The sequence below is a fragment of the Macaca nemestrina genome, chromosome 10 (assembly GCF_043159975.1).
Source record: "Macaca nemestrina isolate mMacNem1 chromosome 10, mMacNem.hap1, whole genome shotgun sequence".
NCBI lineage: Eukaryota > Metazoa > Chordata > Mammalia > Primates > Cercopithecidae > Macaca > Macaca nemestrina.
The window spans coordinates 142,144,279-142,161,239 of record NC_092134.1 but is presented as its reverse complement, the minus strand read 5'-3'; the positions used below and the strand labels follow the sequence as shown (position 1 = coordinate 142,161,239).

The 16,961-nt window shown below is 38.7% G+C and overlaps 1 protein-coding gene across 9 annotated transcripts in view; it reads left to right on the top strand.

The window, feature by feature from the left end:
• LOC105484242 (ELKS/RAB6-interacting/CAST family member 1) overlaps positions 1-16,961 on the top strand; it is a 541,895-nt gene that overhangs the window by 195,134 nt on the left and 329,800 nt on the right. For all 9 annotated transcript variants that reach the window (XM_071070649.1, XM_071070651.1, XM_071070652.1 and 6 more), the window contains one exon: positions 1,695-1,888. In XM_071070649.1, the coding sequence (XP_070926750.1) occupies positions 1,695-1,888 (194 nt within the window). The remainder of the gene's footprint in view (positions 1-1,694; positions 1,889-16,961) is intronic.

Here is a 16,961-nt window from a genome sequence, read left to right as displayed (position 1 = left end):
TACATCAAGCTGCCTCCTGTTGTCTATTTCATCGCCTTCTTTCTTTGTGGATACTAAGAGTTTTCTCAGTTACTTCTGCTTTTGTTTGCATCTTCAATCTCTTCCCCTTTGTTGTCCCCTCTCTTTATGTGTAATATGATCAGCTTTCTATTGAAATAATCTCCTGATCTTGGTACTCCTTATACTCTTCTTCCCTCTCTCCTTTTCTATTAGATATATTTATAGCCTTCTTCCACCCATGAAGGATTGACTGCTACAGGAATTTCCCTCCTACAATTAACAACTCAAAAACAGAAACCATGTGAAACAACTGATTTCAGACATTGGGCAACATTCAGTGCAGAACAGTGATCTCTTCTTACCTTCCAAACTTACATGATTTTTGTTTCTTAAAATATACTTCATATGTATATCAAGGTTAAGTGTTAGGGAAGCCTATATTTAAGACAGATAAAAGATTTTTTCTACATGTGTGAAGCCTTAAACAAATAAACTTAGGAAATGACTTGTCTTAAAAGTATAGCTGTTGCTTTCACCAAGCGTGTTAATACAATTTATATAGACATTTCTCATTTACTCAAGATACTTTGCTTCAGAGCTTTCTGAAATATTTCCTAAGAATATATATTTTCTCCTTTAATAGTTTTTCACACCATTTTAAGGGACTAAATATATTGTCTATTGAATAAGAAAAAATAAAACATCTTAGCTTTTGTCTTCTCATTAAATACGTTATACATACATGGCTTTAAAGATTCCAGAAGACAATTAAGGACTTGAAAATTAGTTTGTAATTATTGAAACTGTTTTGTATTCCAGATTGCATTAATAATAATAGTTGACTTTTATAGGATCCTGAATAAAAAATTTTTTCTCAGATCTTAGTGTGGTTCTTTTAAAAAAATTTTTTTTTAAACAATTTTTTTTCCAGTAGAGATAGGACCTTGCTGTGTTGCCCAGGCTGGTCTTCAGCTTGTGGCTGCAAGCAGTCCCCCTGCTTGGGCCTCCTATAGTGCTGGGATTACAGGCTCAAGCCACAGAGCCCATCCTTCAGTGTGGTTCTTGATTTCTGAATTCATTTGTTTGTCCCATGTTATTTTGTAAATTCTCTAGTCCTTGCATGAGGGAGGTACCTGTGTGATGGTAGCAGCTATTTTCTTAACCTAACTCACATTTTTATGGCATCACACTCACAGTATCTGTATGACTCTACATGCCCAAGGCCATGTGATTCACACGTTAAGTAAAGCAGCATCTAGGAAATGGAAATGGAAGTTAGGGTCTAGTGGGAATTAGGTCTCTGCACTGGTCCGGCTATACGATCAGCAGTGAGTCCCTGGTGTAGCCTTTTGGTATTATCTTGGAGGGATCAATAACAACAGTCCAATGACTTGTTAGTTTGTCTCAGTAAACTCTGCAGCATCTTTTGGCTTATGATGATTTTTGATTTAATAATATTCAGAGATGTATTATTTAAAACAACTAATCTACTTGGAACCTAAGATAATTCTCCATTTATTACTAATATTTGTCTATATAATACTTAAGCAGATAAAGACCTTATAAATTGCAAACTAGCTGTTAGGTATTTGATAATTCTGTACTTAAATTGGAATATAAATCATTATTTGGGACATGGTTTGCCCATTGCCACCTGTGTGTATCTGATAGGATTGAAATGCTTCTCTCTGTAGGCGCATGAGGCAGCACTGGAAGCCAGAGCCAGTCCAGAGATGAGTGACCGTATACAGCACTTGGAGAGAGAGATCACCAGGTACAAAGATGAATCTAGCAAGGCCCAGGCAGAAGTTGATCGACTCTTAGAAATCTTGAAGGAGGTGGAAAATGAGAAGAATGACAAAGATAAGAAGATAGCTGAGTTGGAAAGGTAAGAAAGGGAAGCTGATTGGGACTCGTGAGGTTAAAGTATGGTGTTAAAAGTACACTTTTGGGGACGTACTTTTTCAATATCTGACTCTGAATTTAGGTTCTCGAGTTCTTGCTATTACTGTATTAGCTGCATTTTTCTCTAGGTCAGTGTACGTTCTCTGTTGCGGTATCTAAAAGGCAACATAGAATGGGAATAAACTGGGAAGCTGTGGACTGTAACATCATTGATTGGCAAAAGAGAAAGTATTCATTAATTTAAAATTAAAGTTTTTTTTTTACTGGCAAATCAAGAGAGGACAGATGTCTACTTTTTAATTTCTGTATGTAATGACCAAATGATCCTCAAGCATAAGGAGTTAATCTTTTATCACTGGTTTAGACCTTTGTTGTTGAGCTAATGCTCTCTTGGGCTATAAATTTTTAGACTTTTCACAGTTTTTATTGTTGAAAAACAAACTGTTACTTCAGTGCATTAGATCAAAATTAGGAGGAGAGACACTTTGAGGACAATTTAGGAGCCACGAATTTTTTTTTTATGAAGCTGTCTCTGACTTGGAATTCTTTAAAATATTCTGTGTTTTAACAGATCTAGGCAGACAGGTCTCCTAGAATTTTTTTGGTGTGTTTTCTTACTATTTTATGCTAAAGGTCAAGCATGTGCCTCTTGACCTCTTCTTTTACACCACATATTTAATATAAATTTAAAAGTATGCAGAAACAACTCTGCCAGTAGAACTTTATTGATCACCTATATTCTGAACAGCCAGAAAGACTGACAGTGACAGAACGGCGTCACTAATCTACTTGGCCTTTTGGGGACTGATCCTTAAGAATATATTTTTTTAATGATCTTGAAGGCTGAGAAGTGTTAGAGTACTTCCATAAATTTTTTACTAAGTTTTAAAGTTTTGGGGTTAGTGGTAGACTTGATATTGTCCTCTGAAGTTATTATTTTTTCCTATTCTGTAGTCATAGAATTTTAATTTTCAAGAAACCAAAACTACGAAGTCTAACCTTCACAGTTCTCCTTCACTGTACTGAAAGTGTAAATAACACGGACTGATTACCTGGTCACTTACTTCCTTTTATTTTGATATTGACTCTACTCATTTTGTTCAGTTCTGGATAAGACATATGGATAAAATTTTTTAAGTCAGAATTTTAAAATTAAAATAGCCTCAAGATTAGATTATGTGCGTTTGTTATGTCTTCATTTTTATACTGCACCCTTCCCCGCAACACACACATGCATGCATGTGTATATACCCCTCACCCCTTATGTACTTACATGAATACATGCCTCTCTTTGCTTGTGGAAAGGCCTGGAATCTGCAGCAGTACTGCATAGATATTAAAATGTGGTGCTGTTGATTGATTAGTGACTTCCCACTAAATATATTTCAGAAAAGAAATTCCCTGAATAAGTTTTATGGTTTAATTTCTTATTAGAAATCTACATTTGAAATTACTGCTTGCTATTCCAGGCAGCTTGCTTGAAAACGTTTTTGATTCATTTTTGGCGCCAATATTGATTTTTGGGAGATGGATGTGAACCGAAGGAGAGTAAGAAATAGGACCAAGTCTGTATTTGATATCCAAAGCACACCAAATAGCAGCTTTTATTAGTCACTATATTTCTCGCATTTTGAGAAAGAGTTGTAAATGATTTACTCTTTCCACAGAATGTAACTCTTATAAAAGTTGGAAAAAGCACTGTACATTTCTGTCCTCTGGCCCTATAGCATTATAATTTTGTTTTAGGATTTAACACAGTTTCTTGGCTACTGGAGGAAAAAAAAAAGAGGAAACAGCTTTCATAACTCAGCTTTTGCTACCAGCTTTGTAATTTGTTACTTGGTAACATAGTTTAAGATGTTAAATAAACAGTAGAATCATAGAATTTGTGAAAGTGATCTAGCATGGCATTTTATGGAAGAGGAAACCGAGGCCCAGAGAAGTTATTGCTGAAGTGACACAGTGGTTGAGCCAGGGCTAATCGAATGGGGTTTGTAAATTCCAAATCAATTTTCTTTCTGTTCCGCCAAGGTTAGTTATGTTCTTTTTGGACTTCCTGGCAACTGTTATTTGAAGGCTGCCTACCCTTAGGTGATTTATTCTTTTACCCCGTCTGGACCCAATGTCTTAAGTAGAAGTGGTTATATTTAGTATTATGGCTTGCTTACAAACTAAGGTAGATTGTAGTTTTCACTTATGCCCTTGAATGCGATTTTTATAAACAGAGCTCTGCTTATTTTAGGAGATAATCAGTGCATTCTTTGTCACAGACAGTTGGAGTTATATTTTACCTCTTGTTCCCAGATTTAGTACTGATTTGCATGTGTGTGGCGTTGTGTTTCTTACTAATCATTTGCTTCTTGTGTTGCCATTTCACTATTTCCTGTGTGTATGTCTGGCTGCCTGTAATTTATCATTTGAGTTTCTTCATTTTTCTTTTTGTTTTATCATGGTCCTGTTCCATTGGGGTTTTTGGTGTCTGTGTGTTTATATGTGTATGCTCCTTCTGCCCCTTGTCCGTGGCTGTTTCTCAGAAAGCCAGTCTCCTACAGATTGTACCCTCCGTGCCAGCTTTCTGTCCCTGTACCATCGGGGGTTTGGTTCGGGACTTCCTGGGACAGTGAGCGTTATGTAAGGCTACAGTCTACACTAGAGTGAATTGCTGCTGCTGCTCTTGCTACTCCTGGGGCTTGTTGAATTGTGCTTGATCAGAATTAAAGAACAGCTGATTATATGTCAAGTTGAACTATACCTCTTTAGGTACCTTACTTTTTGATAAAATCGGTCTGTGTTCATTCTGGTAAAGTTCTGATAATGCTGGTTGTAATTGTTTTAGTCTTTGTTCTAGCCCACCTTTTATTTAGTTCTTATGCTGGAATACTCCTTAAATAGCTCCTCAACTAATGTAACTGTAGCGCCACACCGTAGATTCAGCATGTAGAATTAATTTCTTAAGGGTGTTCAGCTACCCATTAAGTGCAAAAATAAAAGGAGACTGTTACAATAATTGAACTCAAGAAAATCCTATTCTTTGCATTTTATGTTGCTTCTTATAAAAGAATCTCCAATATTAAATGGTTCAGATTGTGTTGTGAAGGATTCCCAGGCCTGTTCTTTGTGATCGAAAGAAATAAGTGAATAGTTCCTTCCCATGTTGGCTGTTACAGAAAATAGTAGTTCTTGTCAGAAGATGATTTAGTGTTGTACTACTCTCTTGACCCCCTGAAATTTTAAAAGGAGGATTGGGTAAGCCCACTAATACATCTATAAATATAAAATATTTCCCCAATTAAATCTAAGAAGTAGTACTTCTAAATTCACATTCCGTACTGTGGTGCATATTAGTTGGAATCCAGTGAGAAGCAGAATTAGTAGGTGTATATATATACACACACACACACACAGAGATAAATACGTATATACACACACTCATATATAAACACACACAGAAGCATACATGTATTATGAGATTTATATGTGTATTTGTACATATAGTGATATATGCCTACATATATTAAGAGATTTATTGCAGAGAATAGTCTTGTAAAATCGTGGGGCTGGCTAAGCAAGACTGAAATCCCTGTGGAGGCTACAGGAAGAGAAGATCATGAGCAGGATGGAACCTGTTGCAGGCACAAGCCAAAGCTGTGGTCCACAGGCAGAATTTCTTTTCTCTCCTGGGGAAACCTCAGCCCTGTTTTAAAGTCTTTGCAAAGGATTCATTTATGCCCATTGGGATTATCTAGGATAGTCTTTTTTACTTAAATTGATTAGAGGCTTTAATTATGTCAGCAAACTACCTTCACAAGCACCATCTAGATTAATATTTGATGGAGTAACTGGGCACTGTAACGTAGACAAGTTAATATTTCCAAAAAGTCATCATCTGGTGGTTCTGGATAGTATAGAAAAAAACAAACACATCAGAGTTTGAAAAGTCGTTAGGTAAGTAGATAAATTTAGATTAACCTCAGGAACCCTGCATGTAACTGAGAATTTCTCTCCTAAAATGAGCATATTAGAGTTTCTATTTAGATTAATAGTGAGTAGGCTTTTCTTTGGTATAATGTTAAAAATGCTTAGAGTGACTGGGCGCAGTGGCTCACGCCTGTAATCCCAGCACTTTGAGAGGCCCGAGGCAGGCAGATCACCTGAGGTCAGGAGTTCGAGACCAGCCTGGCCAACATGGTGAAACCCCATCCCTACTAAAAACACAAAAATTAGCCAAGTGTAGTGGTGCATGCCTGTAGTCCCAGCTACTCCAGAGGCTGAGGCAGGAGAATCGCTTGAACTCAGAAGGCGGAGGTTGCAGTGAGCCGAGATTGCGCCACTGCACTCCAGCCTGGGCAACAGCGAGACTCTGTCTCAAAAAATAAATAAAATAAAATAAAATAGGCCGGGCGCGGTGGCTCAAGCCTGTAATCCCAGCACTTTGGGAGGCCGAGACGGGCGGATCACGAGGTCAGGAGATCGAGACCATCCTGGCTAACACGGTGAAACCCCGTCTCTACTAAAAAATACAAAAAATTAGCCGGGCGCGGTGGTGGGCGCCTGTAGTCCCAGCTACTCGAGAGGCTGAGGCAGGAGAATGGCTAAACCCGGGAGGCGGAGCTTGCAGTGAGCTGAGATCCGGCCACTGCACTCCAGCCCGGGCGACAGAGCGAGACTCTGTCTCAAAAAAAAAAAAACAAAAAAACAAACAAACAAAAAATAAAATAAAATAAAATAAATAGCACTCAGAAGTGTACTGGAGGCTGATACAGAATTGTTTGCTGTCTGCTTTTTCACTCATACTGTCCTTTTTAGCTGAATGTGCCCATGTTATAGCAACACACTGGGAACATTGTTCCCTGTGCCATATATTGTATTGTGCCTTATAATTTTGCTTTTTAATGTGCTTTGTTACCTTTTTTCTAATACCGTAATGACTAATGGATTCACAGAGCTTAGTGTTTGCAGCAGAAATCTTCAATTTTACTCTAATATAAGATTGTTAGATTCAATAATGCCCTTCAAAACTTGTATTCAGAGAATGGCAACCATCTGATTTTCGTATAATTTAGATAACAAAGGTTGCCTTTGGTTTATCAAAGTTAGAAATTTTCAGTGATCCAAAGAATAATAGAGTCTTTTATTAATAGTGATAATAGTGATCTAAAGATAGTGATCTAAAGATAGTGATCTAAAGATTAATAGGAATTGGCTGGGCGCGGTGGCTCAAGCCTGTAATCCCAGCACTTTGGGAGGCCGAGACGGGCGGATCACGACGTCAGGAGATCGAGACCATCCTGGCTAACACGGTGAAACCCCGTCTCTACTAAAAAGTACAAAAAACTAGCCGGGTGAGGTGGCGGGCGCCTGTAGTCCCAGCTACTCAGGAGGCTGAGGCAGGAGAATGGCGGGAACCCGGGAGGCGGAGCTTGCAGTGAGCTGAGATCTGGCCACTGCACCCCAGCCTGGGCGACAGAGCGAGACTCCGTCTCAAAAAAAAAAAAAAAAAAAAGATTAATAGGAATTGTAGATTTACTATATTTCCTGATTTGAGGGAATATACGAACCAGGATTTTAATGGATGTATATTTTTTGGAGGGGTGTGTTTTGAAATTTAGCCAAGGGATTATTTATGGAATAGTCGAGAAAGATCTGTCTGATACCGTTACTGATGTCCCCGAGCAGCGATTTGAAGGAGGGGCTCTATAAGAAGTCCTCAGAAGCCCCTAAAAAAACCTCAACAACTTTGAGGTGTAATTTACATACAATAAAATGCACGCATTTTAAGCTGATTGTTTGAGGTTTGACAAATCTGTGCACTTACATGACTACCACCGTGATCAAGATACAGAACATTTCCTCATCCCCAAAAGTTCCCTTTTGCCCCTTTACAGCAAATCTCTTCCCAACCCTAGCCCCAGCCTTTGCAGATCTGAGACCCACTTTTAAAACTAATTTTATACATTAAACTTCAGTTTCTCCCTTTTGCCTTAACATTTAGTTGTCTACTTTCCCATTCCAACACAACCGTAAGTATTTGTCATTCCCTGTTTCCTCGGCTCCAGAAGTAGATTCGGATTTTTAAAGGCAATCAGGAGAATGGCATTCTCTTTCTTGGTGACTAGTCACGCGTTGAGCGTATGTGCGTTTTGATTTGAAGGAAAAGCCACGGGGAGTGTTCTGAGAATGATTTTCTTATAAGAAGAACGATGACCCCTTTCTCCTGAACATTATCTTGTCTGGATACGACACCCGTAATTGCTGCAGCTACTTCTGCCAACCTAAGATGAAACCAGTATCCAGAGAGTGACAGTCAACAAAATCCCAGCACAGCAGAGCTGGAACTGAAACGGACTATTCCTGAAACTACCTCTGTGCTGCTTGTGACATGAGATAGGACAATTTATGACTGTTTCAGCCAGTTTGAGTCAGGATTCTCCGTTACTTGCAACCCAGTGCATTCAAATGGATATAGATAATTATGTACTTATTTCCCCTCCCCGCTTTTTTTGTAATGGAAGCCATCATTTTGAAAAGAGTTAACGTTTTTTGATAAGTCAAATAAGGATCAGTGCTGCTGAAAGCAGGAACAACATAGGGGCCCTGACCAAATTGGAGTTTCTTTGTCTACCTAATACCTTCCAAATCAAGAAATAATTTCCCTAGTATTTTAATTACTTCCCCAAATCAGGAATAACTTCCTCACTGTGCCCATTTTGGTTCTTTTTAAAATAAGGTGGTAATTTGAGGGTAAGAGTTAAACCAGTCATAGATTATTCTATGCCATTCTTTTCAAATCAGCCCACTCAGGTATCAGTCCTGCTTTTCCTTTGCTTTAGTCCTCTTTATTTTCCTCGGTCTCTGCCTCCACCTCATCCACCACCCAAATGCCTAGAACAGATCTCACCCTTTCATCTTTTGAGAGAAATGCGTATAGCAGATTTTCGCCTCCGACTAGGCAACTGCTTAAAGAGGAATGTATTTTGAATCTAAGAAAGATATCCAAATATTTTAATGCAATTTGTTTAGTTATATTTGTTCATTTTAGCTACCCCTTCTACGTCATGACTTTTTGGGTTGATGGGGGTGTGTGTTGGAAAGCTATCTAATACAGGTTTTTTTTTTTTTTTTTTAAAGACAAAATGTCACTCTTTTGCCCAGACTGGAGTGTAGTGACGTGATCACAGCTCACTGTAGCCTAGACCTCCCAGCCTCAAGCGATCCTCCCACCTTGGTGTCTTGAGTAGGTGGGACCACAGGCACACACCACCATGCCCAGCTAATAGTTTAATTTTTTTGTAGGGATGGTGCCTCACTATGCTGTCCAGGCTGGTCTTGAACTCCTGGGCTCAAGTGATCCCCTTGCCTCGGCCTCCCAAAGTGCTGGAATTACAAGCATGAGCCACCACACCTAGCGCGCATGCTCTCTCCTCTCTCTGTCTCTCTCTCTCTCTCTCTATCTCTATCTCTATCTCTCTCTATCTCTCTCTCTCTATATATATATATATATATTTAAGACAGATTTTCCCTCTGTCACCCAGGCTGGAGTGCAATGGTATGATCTGGGCTCACTGCAACCTCCACTTCCCGGGCTCAAGTGATTCTCGTGCCTCAGCCTTCCGAGTAGCTGGGAATACAGGCATACACCACCATGCCCAGCTAATTTTTGTATTTTTAGTAGAGATGGGATTTTGCCATGTTAGCCAAGGTGGTCTCGAACTCCTGGCCTCAAGTGATCTGCCTGCCTTGGTTTCCCAAAGTGCTGGGGTTACAGGAATGAACTATTGTGCCTGGCCTAGATTTTTGTTATACAGATGTTTGAGGTTAAACGCCTGGTCCTGTATTACATAAGTAGGCAGCAGAGTCTTTTGCCTAACAATTCCAGTGTCTGTCTTCTTCCTGAAAAGAAATCCTTTTCAGGTGTTCAGTTTTCATTAATGACCTCACCTCCTAGAAGAGGAGGCTGTAGACAGCTAGATGATCCAGAGTCTGTTCACTGGAGGATCGTATTGAGGCCACAGTCTTTTCCCACATGCTGGAATGCCCACGTAAAGGACAGGTACTGTGGAATTGGCCTGTATGTGGGTTGTTTGCTGCTAGGGGCCAGTTTTTCTACACATGTACTTTTTAGTGCTTCTCTCAGTCTGGACTCAGTTAAAGGGTTACGTCTGGCTCAAAGAGAGTAAGACTCAATCAGTAAGCTGTTGTCATTTCATTTGTAGATTATGCTAGCATTGGTGTTTGTCTATAGCCTGTCCAATGGCTAGAAATTCTGGTGATGAAATTTTAGTTCCTTAAGGTCTGGTTGAGCGCTACTGGAAGGTATTACTTACCATAACCACAGAGGCTGGTCATCCCAGTTATCATGTGCCCAGAATGTAGTAGTATCAGAAAGAAACTCTCATCCAGGCTAGAGTGCAGTGGCACTGTCACAGCTCACTGCAGCCTTGACCTCCTGGGCTCAGGTGATCCTCCCACCTCAGCTTCCTGAGTAGCTGAAACTAGAGGCACGTGCTACCATGCGCACGTAATTTTTGTAATTTTTTTGTAGAGATGGATTTTTGCCATATAGCCTAGACTGGTCTGGAGCTCCTGGACTAGAGTGATCCATCTGCCTCTGCATCCCAAAGTGATACTATTACAGAGGTGAACCACTGCACCCAGCCCTGAACTTTGGACTCTTAAGTCTTTGATCTTTCCATTTTTGAAGCCAATATTAAATGATAGTAGCTTGGGAGGTTATTTGGTTGGAAAGCTAATAAGTAATTTTGGATCCTAAACTATTAATACTAATTTCAGGTCTTCCAACTCTAGTACAGAGACACAGAATACAGAGGGAAAGCCAGGGTGTTGCACTGCAACAATTATTCCGAGAAAGATAGGAGAACTGGAGATCAGTTTTGTTGTTCATATATACATAAAATTCTCAGGGCTAGCCTTGTGAGTAGTTTTGATGGAGGTAACTTTTTCTGGTTTGTGGTGGTTAATTTTATCTTCTTTGCTAACCATCTTTTCCATGCCTCATTATATTAGTTTGTTCTCATGCTGCTATGAAGACATACTTGAGACTGGTTAATTTTTAAAGAAAATAAAGAAAATTGTCTCATGTTTCTGTGGGCTGTACAGGCTTCTGCTTCTGGAGTAGCCTCAGGAAACTTACAATCATGAGAAGGTAAAGGGGAAGCAGGCACTTTTTACATGGCTGGCAGGAGGGAGAGAGCCAGCAAAGGGGGAGATGCTACAAGACTTTCAAACAACCAGATTTCGTGAGAACTCTATCACAAGACAGCACTAGGGGGATGATGCTAAACCATTAGAAACCACCTTCATGATCCAGTCACTTCCCACCAGGCCCCATGTCCAACACTGGTGATCACAGTTCAACATGAGATTTGGGTGGGGACACAGAGGCAAACCATGTCACTCATCTAGCACTATTAGCGCTTGGCTTTTACATCATGGTTAAACTTTAATTTTGTGGACTACCAAGACAACCTAGTCTGTATTTGTAGTATGGTTTTTAAGGGAACTGTATTTTGATTTATAAACAACTGGCTTTGTTAAAAAAAAATGTTATGGCCAGGCGTGGTGGTTCACGCCTGTAATCCCAGCACTCGGGATCCGTCGAGGCGGGTGGGTCACCTATGGTCAGGAGTTTGAGACCAGCCTGACCAACATGGTGAAACCCTGTCTCTACTAAAAAAAAAAAAAAAAAAAAAAAAAAAATTAGCCGGGCGTAGTGGCAGGCACCTGTAATCCCAGCCACTTGGGAGGCTGAGGCATGAGAATTGCTTGAACCTGGGAGGCAGAGGTTGCAATGAGCTGAGACCATGCCATTGCACTCCAGCCTGGGCAACAGGAATGAAACTCCCATCTCAAAAAAAAAAAAAAGTTACGTAATCTGTTCATAGGATTTGGGCTAAATTCTGAGCATACTAAGAACAACCTTGATTAAAAACAAAAATGAACAAGATTAGCCCAAATTTTATGAACAGATTACATAACTTTTTTTTTTTTTTTTTTTTTTAACACAAAGAATGAGGTCATTTTCCTGTCATGCCAGTAGTGACTTTTAATCTGGGAGTGTTACTTGCACATGTGCATGTGTAAGAGAAAGAGAGCCTTTCTGATGGCATTTGGGAAAATAGCTGCTAGGCTTCAACTTACTGCCTAAAGATTATTGCCTTTTGAGTTTTTAAATTTTCTTTTAAAGATTTTACAAGTAGTTTCTAAAATTTTTATACAATGAAAATGGAGGGTTTTATCTTTCATAAATCTTGTAAAATGTGTTGGCAAACTTGAACTAGTTTATAGAGTGATATTACCAATTGTTGGCTTGATAGTCTGAGAAGAATTTGCTGTTTTCTTGAAAATAGAAGTCAAAATTTTTAGATGAATGCTTTTTTCTTATCTGCCTTTTCTTATTCTTTTCTCTTTGACTAAAAGTTTTGTTCTCTTTGTTTATGGGAATCTGACCTATTTTAACTGTTACTTTTTTCCAAAAAGAAAACTTTACTGACCTCCTTTCACTAGTAATCTCTCTTTCCTTTACTTGTGCTTTTCCAGTAGTAGCTATCACATTCTGTGCTGTGACTGTACATTATTGAGAGACCAATGTGTATATGTTAAAAAAGAGAAGTAGTACTCTTTCCTCATTCTGCTGTCTAATCATCTCACAGAGGTGGAGTCTCGCTCTGTCGCCCAGGCTGGAGTGCAGTGACACAATCTTGGCTCACTGCAAGCTCCACCTCCCGGGTTCACGCCATTCTCCCGTCTTAGCTTCCCGAGTAGCTGGGACTACAGTCAGCCGCCACCACGCCTGGCTAATTTTTTGTATTTTTAGTAGAGACGGAGTTTCACCATGTTAGCCAGGATGGTCTCGATCTCCTGACCTCGTGATCCGCCCGCCTTGGACTCCTAAAGTGCTGGGATTACAGGCATGAGCCACTGCGCCTGGCCCACATTTCCTTGTCTTAGCATTACCCATAATATTCAGACCTTTAGAAATTCAAAAGATAGATTCAGTAGTCTCCCGTACCTTGATATTATATTGAAAATATTTTTGTTTCTTTCATATGTACATAGTATGTTTACACATGTACATGTTTATATATTCATACATATATATTTACACATGCTTTTCCTTCTGTAAAAATGTAAGTACATTCATATGCCTAAAATATTCTTATACAATTTAATGTAATTCAGTCTAATTACTTTTAGATTGGTAGATTAAACAAAAGTGTAGATAACTTTCCCTTTCTCCTTTTTGTCACAATGAAATGCCAGTTCTGACATTATGTTTGTATTTTAACATCTCTGAAATTTGGATACACATACAAGTAAATGGCATGGTATAATCTAATTGGTATAACTTTTTTTCTTAGTAATATAAAATCGTTTTTACTATGATGCATCTTCTATCCTTGGTGAATTGATGTTAAGAATACGTTCAAAGAGAGTGAATAAAATTGTTTTGTTGAATGTGGGAGTAGGAGAAAATAGTATTTCTTAATTAATATTATTTTGTCATATATTTCATTTTAAATGTATGTGTAGTAACCAAATGAATGTATTTACTAGTGTAAATTGTAAATTAGATATTTGACTGGTTTACCTATATCCTGAGTTTATTAGGTTGACCCAAAATGGTTTCTTTTGGACCATCTCATTGGGAAAATGGGCTTTATGATATTAATTTATGTTAGTATCACATTGTATTCAGGCATCTATTGCATAGTGTAACCCGAAAATGTAAACCTAGGTATTTAGTCTTTATTCTTGTAAATATTTTTCCTTAAATCTTAAATTGATACTCATTTACAATGTCTTCAAAGATCTACCATATAGAAATTAAGCCATATGCAAGTTTGACATAAACTGCTACATAATTCATGAGGAAAGTGTCTCTTTAGAGAAAAATATTCTTCCTTTTAAATTTATGGATACGCATCTTCAATCCATGAAGTATAGTGTCAGAGAATATGCTCTTAATGTGGTTAGAGTGGAAGAGAGATGACTGGGGCTGCGAATGGTGGCTCAGAGTAATTATATAATGTGTGTTATTGCTTGAGGGAGGATGGTCTGTGTTTAAAAAATGAAAAAACTGAAAAGGAAAAGAAAGATGCCAGCATATTACAACTGAAGGTGACTGGTTTTTTATCTGATCCTGCTTGCTTCAGCTTGCTTTCTGGGGAAGCTGCTGGTTTCTTTCTTCTTCCTCCTTGATGAGTATCATAGATTTCCTGTGAAAGAAGAGTAAGTTACAAAGCTTTTTGTAGTCATTCTGTTAGGTTGTCTTCGCCAAGTTTCTTGTGGGCACAGCACCTTATAATTTGTTACTGTGGTCTTATAGAAATCTGGGTTTAATGGCTACTGTAATGTTTTACCTAAAAGTATAAACATTAGGATTACATGTAATTCGATGTACAGATTTTTTCTCCTAAAGTTATTTCCCAAGAGTTATAGTTTAGCTGGACGTGGTGGCTCGTGCCTGTAATCCTAGCACTTTGGGAGGTCAAGGTGGGTGGATTGCTTGAGCCCAGGAGTTTGAGACCAGCTTGGGCACATGGTGAAACCTCGTCTCTACAAAAAATACAAAAATCAGCCAGGTGTGGTGGTATATCCCTATAGTCTCAGCTATTTGGGAGGCTGAGGTGGGAGGATCACTTGAGTCTGGGAAGTAGAGTTTGCAGTGAGCGGAGATTGTGCCACTGCACTCTAGCCTAGGTGGCAGGTGAAACCCTGTCTCAAAAAGGAAAAAAAAAAAAAGAGTTGTAATTTGATGTTAAAGTGAAATATGATTCATGAATAATAAAGTAGGTAAAAATTAAATAATTAAAGTTGCTCTCTGGCAGGAATACATTCAGTTTTTTCCCGTGGATTTACCCATGTGTTATATAAAAACTTGCATACAAAGGAGATTCAGTTAATGTTCTTGTTCATCTACAACTGTTTTGACTTCCTATGTCACGACCAATGAAATAAAAAGGATCATTGGGAGCAATCATTTAGAGATTGGCTTCTTTCTGCCTTTGAACATTTTGAACATTGTCTGCATTTTACACTGCATTATAGATGCTAAAGGTTCATGGAGTTTTATAGATTCCTGAGGAAGCATCATCAAACATACAAATTGTGCCCAGGTGAGATGTCAGCAGACCTACATTCTCACTCTTTTTGAGACGGAGTCTCGCTGTGTTGTCCAGGCTGGAGTGTAGTGGCACAATCTCGGCTCACTCAACCTCCACCTCCTGGGTTCAACCGATTCTTGTGCCTCAGCCTCCTGAGTACCTGGGACTATAGGCATGCGCCACCACGCCTGGCTAATTTTTGTATTTTTAGTAGAGATGGGGTTTCACCATGTTGGCTAGGCTGGTCTCGAACTCCTGACCTCAGGTGATCTGCATGCCTCGGCCTCCCAAAGTGCTGGGGTTACATGCGTGAGCTTACCCCCGCCCCCACTGCCCAGCTGCTACATTCTTACTCTGTATCTGCCAGTCACACACCATGTGATTGTGAGCAAGTGGTTGTGTTTCTGTTTTTCATCTGTTCATGTTACAAGGTAACAAATCTTGTCCCCCTTATCTTTTTTTATTCTCACAATGAGTTTTTAAAACTTTTAGATACCGAATTATACTTGTGCAATTATACCGAATTATACTAAGTTTTAGAAGACATTAAAGTATAATTGGAAGTGGTGCTTGCATTCAAGAAATAAATATTTTGTTTCAGATTCTTAAGGTAAAATTTAGACCATGAAGATAATCCAGATGATACTGGTCATTGGAAGCCCTGACTATTTGGAGGATCATACTAATTTCAGTGAAACTGATTACTTTTTAAAAAAGAAAAAAAAACCCTGCTTGTTATAAAAGGCAGTCATGAACTGTAAGGGCTACATGCTCTGCTGGAACATTAAGCATGACTGCTTTAAATCTCCTACTGCTAAGCAGCATTGGAAATGAATTGATGTAAACAGACCTGTGCATTCTTGTTCTTTATTGCTTTTAGATTGCACCATTTGAGGATTTTGGTAGATTTGGAGTGAGAAATACTGGTTATTATTAGGAGAAAATTATGTCTTAACATTTGAGAAAATTATTTCAAGTTCTTCCGAGTGGAGTTCTATATTCCACAGAAGCTGTGTTTTTCTGCTTTTGCTTTTGGGTCACTTGGATCCTCTTAATGGAATGGGGACGTTAAGGCAGTTAGTTATAAGGTGCGTGTCAAAAAAAACTAAGCCCACTAAAATTGTGCAGTTACCTAATGCCAGTTCTAACTACTTAAGTGAGAATGGGATGGCTGACCTTCTCTATTTTTCTTAGTGTTTAAGAAATTATGTTTTTTTCGTGCCCCAAGAAATGTTAAATTTTAGACAATTTTTTTTTTTCTTTAGAAACTTTCATTAAACTACAATGGTGTAATCTAATAAGAAAGTAAAGTTGTTGAGAGTTGAAAATCTGCAATGATTCTTTTTTAGTGCCTGCATAGAATTTGTGACTCCTTCCCTTCTCTAATCCTGCATTTTATAATGTCCACGAATAATATTTCTGAATATTGTCCTTATTAATTCTTTCTAACTTTCTTTTTCACATTTTCTTCCTGGATTTGCTGTTTCCTTCAGTCTCACCTCAAGGTCAGTATGCTTGCACTAAAACAAAGATTATGTGGTTGAGCATGGTTTGTGAACATTATCTTGAATTCTTATAGGAACTGAACGTATTTCAGGAGAGAGATGTCTGTCTAGGAATCTGGCTGTGAGTATAAAATGTCAAGAGTATTGGGTTTGTCAGAAGAGTAGGTTCAGATTTTTGTGCTTTGAAATGGTGGTGTGAGTAGTCAGAGAGCAAGAACCAGATGGCCAGGTTTTGACTGAGAGAGAAGTGGAGATGAAAAGAGCCATCAGAGGAAAGAGGAGGGGAAAACATTGCGTTAATTTAATTCAACATTCAATAGAGACATTCTGGCTATTAAACAGGGTAAATAAAGTGCAGCAAAAATGATGGAGGGAAAGTCACACCTGTCTATGGCTTTATAGAAGAAACCTTGAATTATTTACTGAG